Source organism: Agrilus planipennis, unplaced genomic scaffold (genome assembly GCF_000699045.2).
Source record: "Agrilus planipennis isolate EAB-ADULT unplaced genomic scaffold, Apla_2.0 scaffold13, whole genome shotgun sequence".
NCBI lineage: Eukaryota > Metazoa > Arthropoda > Insecta > Coleoptera > Buprestidae > Agrilus > Agrilus planipennis.
In genome coordinates, this window is record NW_020439040.1 from 1,235,807 (window position 1) to 1,244,568 (window position 8,762).

Here is an 8,762-nt window from a genome sequence, read left to right on the forward strand (position 1 = left end):
CTCCTTCATACACCTGTACGGCTCCACGAGAGATTACAGCATCATAGATGAACATTATAATCTCAACATCGGATTAGGGGAAGGTGTCTCGTACAGAGCAAGACTCTTCATTGCTTTGAGAACCGAAATAACTGACACGATCGATTTTTCTCCTTCGAAAGTCGAATTGGAACCAACAACATCGGTTTCTGAATCTGCGTATGGAAAGTACGACGAATTCTTCCTGTTCGCATCGATTCTAGAAGCCACAATGATAGACAAGAAAATCGGGGAGAAACCAGTGTATTTCGAAATCAGTATTGGAAATGCCGGAAACGTAATTGATGGCCAAAACGAATCGTACAACGCCGAAATTAACATTTCTGACCAAGAGGAAATTGGTAAGAATTAATAATAGCAAACGGTTTTCTTGTTGAGGAGCAAATTATTTTAGAATCAGTGGTTAGTGATGGTGGTTCTTGGCAAAGCACAACATCTCCCACAAAACCCATGACCCATGATCGACTGTATTACTTCCTTCCTTACTGGGATGACAAGCCTTGCATGCATGTCCGATCTATTTGGCCCGACCATCGAAGAAGAATGTACAACACCAACATCATTGTCAAAATAGTCGAAAAACTGGTAAAATAAAATATTAGAACCAATAATCTCGTATTACAAAATGCTTTATAGGAAGAAGGGTTACTAGAGGTTCATTCAATGATTGAAGCCGAAAACCCGAATACTGAAACTCGTTTGAAGCAAGTTCTAGACGAACTTTCTATGGGCTGCAACAAATACGTTTCTATCACGAAAGGGTCGTCTTCGGCACCGGGAAACGGAAAAACGAAACTGGATAAAGAATATACGAAGCTTTGTCAAAGGGAAATCGTAAGTTCAATGGCGTTCCATTTGAAAATAATGTCTAATATCAAAAACTACATTTAGGAAAATATTGGTGCTACATCTCGTAACCTAAAAGCTGTCGTTACCAAAAGTTCCATTAGAGAAAGATACAAAACGGCACAAAAATATCTGGCCAAACTAAAATTTATTATGGAAAATGTAAGTGTTAATACAATTATTACTTACGCGACAATTGAAAATAATTTCTTATTATTATTTCAGCCCCAGCATTCTTTACCTGACGTGTTTATTTGGCTAATAAGTGGTGGAAAAAGGCAAGCTTACCAAAGAATATCTGCCCGAGATATAATTTATTCAATAGTGGATGAAGAATGTGGAAAGATATGCGGGAAAGTACAAACAATGTTTCTAAAGGTCAGTAACNATCCAATGGTACCATCAGTTTTACAGTGCGATTCCATGAAGATACTTTCCGGCCGTAGAAATTGTTATTATTCTGATGCAATAATTATAAAGTGTATCTATCTTATTGAATTAACTTATGTCGATTGCTTACAGTTGGAATAAGGAGTAAAATGTACATTTTATTTTTTCAGTCGTCCAGATTCATCCTTCATGTGGTTTATGAATCCCCTCAAATCAATAAGATACATTTTGTGGCACAACTACAAATGGACGATACTGAAGCTGACGATAATCATCGGTTTGGCAGTTATAATTTTACTTTTTGTTTACTCCATTCCCGGATATTCAGTTAAAAAGATGATGGGAGCGTAGTGCGTACTTATAAGCAAGTAGTTTGTTATAAAGTACATATACATAAATTAGTTACATACTTTAAGCTCAGTTTTAGCTTAGTTAGTAACATATACAAAGTAAATATTCGTTACAGTTCAATTAAAAGGTTTCTCGTTTGAATTGCATGGGAACATTTTTTGACAAACATATACACATATTTTAAAAAGTACTTAATACAGCAAACAATAACAAATATTTATAAATAGAAGAAAACACATTTAAGAACGTGGAGAGATATGATTTGTAAATTTTTCAATAAGTAGTTATAGCTAATCTGTAAATACCAAAATTACTTATTTTCACAATAAATACCTATAAAATCTACTTGGCAATTTTTCTTGATTTAACTCTGAATGAAAGTATGTTGTTCACAACTTCTTAAAAAAAAAACCACGTATTATTTATTTATTAAATATAAAAAGCATTTAAACTGGATCGGGATATTATTTATTCAACTTTCGTAAAAAATTAAATAGAAGACTGCAGTAAATCTTACCTGATTTATTTATCATTCCTGAGTTGTCGTTTCGATGAAAACATTACGCACAAACACTATCAGTTTCTTTGAAATTTGAGATAATGGTCAAGATATAGAGAAAAACTTAAACAAGTCTCACACTTCCCAGTTACGAACCAATGTAGATATCAAACAACAAACTAGAACCTACCCTAACTATTTTCGGTACAATTCTTGTGCAACAGAATGTTTATTTAGAAACAAAATAGAGAACAATAAGTAAGGTAAAGCTTTCCCGTTGTTTACTGATTTTTGTGGTGCACAAAATAGTCGTGAATGGTACGACTAATCAAATAGGAGCAAGGTCATTGTGAAGGAGAACTTGTTTTAATATCTATTTTTAACACAGCAATGTAAGGAGGAATAAAAGCTTTAACAAACGAATACAGGGTCTAATCTAAAAATAAAATATCACAACTAAAATTACCCTAACATACCTATTATAAGTTTCAGGTACCTAATTAAAATCTAGTCAAAATGACTGCTAACTGACTCGTATAGCCAATATTTGTCTAAAAACAATTTCCTGACTTGTAACTTTTCCACCTATTATTATTTAATAATGATAATAAATGGCAAGTTATTATACCTGTTTCTAATAATTTATTATAAATACAATTGCTGTAAACAATAAACTATTTTAAAAAATTGTCTAGAAGATAACCTACTCTTCATGTCTCTAAAATCCTACTAATACTCAGTCATTTCAAAAATTAGCTAGTACAGACGCACAGACAAGTTTTTTTAAACACAATTTCTACTTTGTATTTAGTAGCATTTAAGTTAACCGTATGAGCCCAAAAAATTATTTCGCTATTACACTGCAATTTTCTGAATATGCCCAAATGTAAAGATTGAATTCTTATCTAATTATTCCTCACGATTGATTTGTATTAGTAAAAATAAACCCCAAGTAGAATTTAAAACAGTTTTTTAATCATGAGCTTATTAGTGGTAACCAATGCTAAATTTGCTAAATGATGAAAAATCTAAATTCACTAAAATATAGCTTAGCTAGGCCTTTTGACATGTAGTGCATACTTAGCTGCATTAAAATTCAAATACAAATAATTAAGAAATAAAGTTTCTTATATTTTAATTTTACTGTTATATTAGATGTAATATTGTTACAATATCTTAGTTATCCTTAATCCTTAATATTATACAGACTCAAATATGTAAAATGTTTACTAGCACATTTCGTTTTAAATTAAATTATCACAACTTTATTTAATTAAACAAATGTTCAACGGTGTTCATTTCTCAAGGGGAGCATAATTCAATAATTTTTCTATAAGATCCACATGTCCAAGTAACATTCTTCTACAACAGTAACGTTTTAATCCAAGGGCATCTAAAGCATCACCCTCGGTATATTCAGCTTGTAGAAGACCTAAATAAGCTTCCCACTTATTTCCTATCACTTTCCCACAAGTAAAACAACGAACAGGAATGATCATTTTGAAGAATCTGAAAATACAACTGGTTAACCTCAAATTATATGTAACTAGACAGAATAGTGGAATTAATTTTCGTATGTGTTACAATTTATACATACACGTAGTTTTCAATAAAAGGAAAGTTGCTCTTTCAGTCAATAAATAATTTTTACTGTACACAAACCAAAACTATTTTGCAATACTTATACATAACTTACAAATAACTACTCACTCAAAGTTTTCTTTTTCTTATCCACAGCCATAGATTTCACAGATGTTCATAAATGTGTTAGTGAACTGATAGACTCGTTCGTTGAAACGAGATACATTATAGATTTCGTCAATTTCACAAAAATTAACAGAATACGTGTTTTTAGCAATTATACAATAATACCCTTTAAAATAGATATTTGTATTAGTTCATGCTTAATTTAGTATTAATTCGTTAATTTAATTGTTGAGAATAGCATAACATGATATTATATGTTTTTACTGTACAATAAATTATAACTGTAGTTTATAAATTTAATAAAAATGCGTTTGTTTCCTACTACTACTTTAAGTGTAAAGGAATTGGTACAATTTAGATGAGTTTTAAATATATTTGTGAAGTAATAATTATGTAATGTAACATTAGAATAATGGCTACACCTTTATACATTGAATTATTCATCAATTTTACAAATACAAATTTAGCAAGATAAGGAATTACTCAATTATAGTAAATTCGTAATTGAAAATAAATTAATTATAACTATACTGAATCAAAACTTACGAACTAAAAATACGTTTTGTATCATGAAAATATAACTTAAAAAAATGTTTTGTCAATCACGACTTCGTTCTAATATCGTTTAAACCATTCTTAAGCCTCATTTTTCTAAAATTAATAAAATCTTAAACATCATTTCTAGCATAATTTTAAATTCATATTTTTAAGCGGGAAAGCAATGTTTCTCAAAAATAAAAGAAAATGATCGTACAGTTTCTGAATTTATATATAAAATAATGTTAGTTTGTTTGGTTCCGTTTAATTATCCAATATTTTATATTAAATGTTCGTTTGTTATAAAAATCAATTTCCCACAAAAATTGTACACTAACAAAAAGAAGAGTCCAGCCAATACTGATGCTTCCTGCCTATTCTCGCGCGTACGCTTACACTATACATGCTAACATTTGCGCCGGCCATTATTCATAGAACACAACGCCGCTTGTGAACTTAACAAAAGGGCCGATAATTTGTTAAGTACAAGTTTAAACTAAAAAATAGTGCTCTACGTTAAATAGTTAACAGTGAATCTCCTTTAATTTAAATTTAATATTCAAGAATTAGCACAATGAGCGACGAGAAAAAGGTAAACACAAGTTTGAAATTCTAACCAAGATCGTGGCTTTTAAATGCTTTTTTTTTTAATTGTAGGGTAACGAAGCTGAACAGATCAACGTGAAAGTTTTGGGACAAGACAATACTGTTGTACAATTTAAAATCAAGAAACACACACCTCTTAGGAAACTTATGAATGTATACTGTGACCGTGCTGTAAGTATAGTCCTTCTCAACCAAATAGTCCATGCTTTATTATGTTTGATTTCTCTAAAAAACATTATGTATCTTATAACATGTTACAATGATTCTATCTACAAAAAAGAAGGAATATTGTATTCGTGACAGTCATGAAGAAGGTTATCTAATTTGATCATGAATCAATTGTGCCTTTTGCATTTGTGGTATCATGTAAAATGTTGCTTAAAAATAATAAGTAATTAACCAATGAATAAAGCATCTCTTTATTAAGGTATTTCTTTAAATGAAAAGAAAAGATATTTCATGAGATTGTATATACTCTCAAATTTTAATTAATTATGAGTCGACTGTAAATCCTTGTAACAATATTCTCAGCTTAAGAATTATTTGACAAATTGGTCGCCAAATTTTTATAAAAATGAGTAATATGATAGTGGCTTATTTTGTGTGTATTATTTTGACAGGGTTTGAGCATGGGTGTTGTGCGTTTTCGATTTGATGGTAACCCAATAAATGAGACAGATACTCCTACTTCGTTGGAAATGGAAGAAGGAGACACAATTGAAGTATATCAACAGCAGACTGGTGGTACATATTGTTAAGATTATTTCTAATACATGTTCCTGTTAAATGTAGCATCGGTGCACCATGCACACTGCTGCTCTAACAAGAACAACAACACAATATGTAAAAAAGAATAACATATAAGTAACTTTACTTTTAAGTTTTACGTTAAATAGTGTTCTGTGTTTCTGGTAAAAAGATAAAATTTTAATGTCATTACTTGAATACATGCATTATATTCCAATTCTTGTAATTCACCTCTTTATTTCAATTATTTTTTATACAGTTAATTCTTTTTGTGTTTCAACTTAGTTTTATTATAATGGATAGTAGTATTTTTAATAAATAAATGATCACAATTTGAGAAAAGGTGTAGGTTTCCGAAAATCGTAATCCCCAAGACCCAAATTGTACTAATAATCGCCATTAACTCGACCCTATTTGTTAAGGGCACTCCACAAGCCGTGTACCAAATGGAACCCTTGGATGGTGGCTTACCACCAGGCAAACAATTCCAATCAAAATATTTTTCGTTATAATCTGTGGCACAAAGATATTTTCGTTTTTTCAGAATCTGTAATTAAGATAATACTTCTTTTGAATGTGCGATGATTAGTTTAGTATTTGACTTGTCATTTAGTTTAATTAAAACCACCCCATCCCTCCAAAGCATTTAAATTGTAAATTGTCATTTTGTGTACGACTTTTCTTTAATAAAATGGTTGTTTCCCAAAAAGTTGTGGTTTTATTTTAAAACTATCTTAAATATGATATTTCAATATATCATTTTTATTTTAAAATCAAAAAAATATAATTTGCTTTTATTTTATAAAAGTAAATTTTGTTATGTCGATACTACAAATTATTTTGAAGATGTAATGGGTATTATTAATTTATAATTCAAAGTACTTTTTTTTAAATAATATTCCAAACTGTTAGGTCAATTTCTTAGTTATAATATTCCAAATTGCTAAAATACAGATCCACAAAAGTTTCGTTTATAAAAAAGAATTGTACTGCTGCTTCTAAAAGACACCCCGTATATCTAATACTTAATTTATTCAAGTAAACCTCATGCCTTTTTTATAAAACAACAAACATTCTTTTCTGCTACTTTGCCTTTAAACTGTTCATTCTAAACGAATTCATTGCCATTAGAATGGTATTAAGTCAACAGTTTTTTGTCTGGTCTTATCTCTTACGTTTTTTTCTTGAATATCTTGAAGGTATCATACAGAGTTACAGACACAAATACATACACACAAACGATCTAACAGTGTACGTGCCTTCAGTAATTTGTAGGACGCGAATAAAGATGGTACGTTTTAATAACGGCCGGTTAATTAAATGTTTTCTCCGGAAAGTGTAAGTGTTTTAACAATAGACATTTTGTGCGACTATTTTGAGTGTTTCATAGGCGGCTCTAGTAATCCACCAACAAAATGCTGCAATTATACAAGGTATGAAATTTGGTAACTTCTTTAAATAGCGATCAGATTAAGCGTCTTTTCTACTATTTTTCGCACATTTTGTACTATATTATTGGGGGTATATAATGAAATGTATGAATGTGTTATAGCTTATTGGTTTACTTAATTAACGCGAAAAAATTGATATTATACCTGCCCGAAAGTAGTATAAACATCCACATACTCATCACAGGACCCAATTGGTTCTTTTAACCCAATCGCAACTTCATCTTCCGGTTTGAAAAAGATGGTCATTGCTAGAAAAAGACTATAGTGTATTAGCAAATGTACTAGTAGTAAACCAGTTGACCAATCTAATTCGACCTGTTTTTGAAATTCTTTTTGATTTGTATTACGCATTCCAAGCCATATTAGAAGCAAAAAAATTGCGAAAAGTATAAAAAAAGTTACTTCCGAATGTACTCTGTAATTATCGTGTAGAGGATGATATATAGGTAGAAACATTAAAACACCTCCTGGCACCCCCAAAAGGCCTGTTAGAATGGTACATGCAAATTCTCTAGGAAAGCTGGAAGAAATTAGGTTTTCGTATGCGTGCGTATGATGGTATGACCAACACTTTACCCAGTATATTTCAGTGTTTTACTTACGTATCAGGTTGCCATTTTTCTTTAGTTTTACAAATTAATTTTCTTGTAAAGTGGAACCAAAAGATGAAACTTGCGGCGAATGTTGCGTGAAAATAATAAGAATTCCAAGGTACCCAGTAGTGCCTATCTGCTATATTTGGATCAGTATCATGCCATGTCCAATGCAAAAAATGTACAGACACAATATCATACGGAATATCTATCAGTACAACTCCTAAACCGACTGCAAAGGGTTCTGACCATTTAGGTAACCGCATTTTTGCAACAGCAATAGACGCATTGTACAAAAACACTGGATCTGAATTTATTAAGAAATAAAAAAAAATAAGTTTTTAGTATTTACGCGTGGTTGTAAGTGTTAAACTTACAAAGAAGTAAAATGTGAAGAGGTAAACGCCTTCCCAGTAAAATTATAGGGGTCTGAGAATGCCAAAAGTTATCAACGTCCGGTAAAAAATAAGATAATGCTTCAACTATAAGCCCATGTAAAATAATACCAAACCACAAATACGGTAATCTACCACCGTGCTTTAACGCTAAAATGTTAGAGATTTGTGCAGTAATTTTCACAATTTCGTATTTGTATTCTAGTAGATTGGGTACTTACCATGAATAAAGGTAAATATTCCACCAACAATAAATGTAGTTTGTGATAAGACATATGTAGGTTGAGTTTTCCAATGGAAACTTAAGTCTTCGACGTGTACAAACCAATCCCAAAACTGAAGTAAACAAAAACTGATTTACAAATTATAAACTTATTCCTTCCTAACTAAAGTCAAATATTGTTAAAAATTTTGCATACATATAATATAAAGTTATTCAATGTTAGAGTTGAAATTTTATAGGAATGAAAATTACTTTAAAAGTTTTATTTGCCTCATCAAAATATTATACTTACAACTACTTACTTTTGCAAAATGGAACTGAAACTCATTACACATTCACTATTAATTAATTACTTTTTATATATGACAAATTTAAACG

The 8,762-nt window shown here is 30.5% G+C and overlaps 4 protein-coding genes across 4 annotated transcripts in view; 2 read left to right on the forward strand and 2 right to left on the reverse strand.

The window, feature by feature from the left end:
* LOC108744296 (otoferlin) overlaps positions 1 to 1,927 on the forward strand; it is a 41,289-nt gene extending 39,362 nt beyond the window's left edge. The window contains exon 25 of the mRNA XM_025976742.1: positions 1,446 to 1,927. Within this exon, the coding sequence (XP_025832527.1) occupies positions 1,446 to 1,626 (181 nt within the window). The 3' untranslated portion in view covers positions 1,627 to 1,927. The remainder of the gene's footprint in view (positions 1 to 1,445) is intronic.
* Positions 1,928 to 3,285: 1,358 nt separating this feature from the next.
* LOC108744204 (DNA-directed RNA polymerases I, II, and III subunit RPABC5) lies at positions 3,286 to 3,865 on the reverse strand. Its single transcript, XM_018479853.2, has 2 exons — positions 3,723 to 3,865; positions 3,286 to 3,634 (listed from the first exon to the last, which is right to left on the reverse strand). Exon 2 carries the CDS (start codon positions 3,622 to 3,624, stop codon positions 3,421 to 3,423), a length of 204 nt encoding a protein of 67 aa, XP_018335355.1. The 5' UTR covers positions 3,625 to 3,634; positions 3,723 to 3,865; the 3' UTR covers positions 3,286 to 3,420.
* An 896-nt stretch (positions 3,866 to 4,761) lies between these two features.
* LOC108744193 (small ubiquitin-related modifier 2) lies at positions 4,762 to 5,852 on the forward strand. Its single transcript, XM_018479842.2, has 3 exons — positions 4,762 to 4,961; positions 5,027 to 5,146; positions 5,596 to 5,852. Exons 1-3 carry the CDS (start codon positions 4,944 to 4,946, stop codon positions 5,731 to 5,733), a joined length of 276 nt encoding a protein of 91 aa, XP_018335344.1. The 5' UTR covers positions 4,762 to 4,943; the 3' UTR covers positions 5,734 to 5,852.
* Positions 5,853 to 5,880: 28 nt separating this feature from the next.
* LOC112905090 lies at positions 5,881 to 8,712 on the reverse strand. Its single transcript, XM_025976779.1, has 6 exons — positions 8,687 to 8,712; positions 8,383 to 8,513; positions 8,144 to 8,311; positions 7,776 to 8,073; positions 7,318 to 7,693; positions 5,881 to 6,269 (listed from the first exon to the last, which is right to left on the reverse strand). Exons 1-6 carry the CDS (start codon positions 8,710 to 8,712, stop codon positions 5,982 to 5,984), a joined length of 1,287 nt encoding a protein of 428 aa, XP_025832564.1. The 3' UTR covers positions 5,881 to 5,981.
* Between the last annotated feature and the right edge of the window lie 50 nt (positions 8,713 to 8,762).

Bases quoted from the DNA above. Each gene is read 5' to 3' on its own strand.
- LOC108744193 (XM_018479842.2), top strand. The intron at 5,147-5,595 runs GTAAGTATAGTC...TTATTTTGACAG, and splicing joins ATGTATACTGTGACCGTGCT to GGTTTGAGCATGGGTGTTGT.
- LOC108744204 (XM_018479853.2), bottom strand. From the start codon at position 3,624: ATGATCATTCCTGTTCGTTGTTTTACTTGTGGGAAAGTGATAGGAAAT.
- LOC112905090 (XM_025976779.1), bottom strand. From the start codon at position 8,712: ATGAGTTTCAGTTCCATTTTGCAAAA. The intron at 8,312-8,382 runs GTAAGTACCCAA...CTAACATTTTAG, and splicing joins AATATTTACCTTTATTCATG to CGTTAAAGCACGGTGGTAGA. The intron at 8,074-8,143 runs GTAAGTTTAACA...TAATAAATTCAG, and splicing joins TCTTCACATTTTACTTCTTT to ATCCAGTGTTTTTGTACAAT.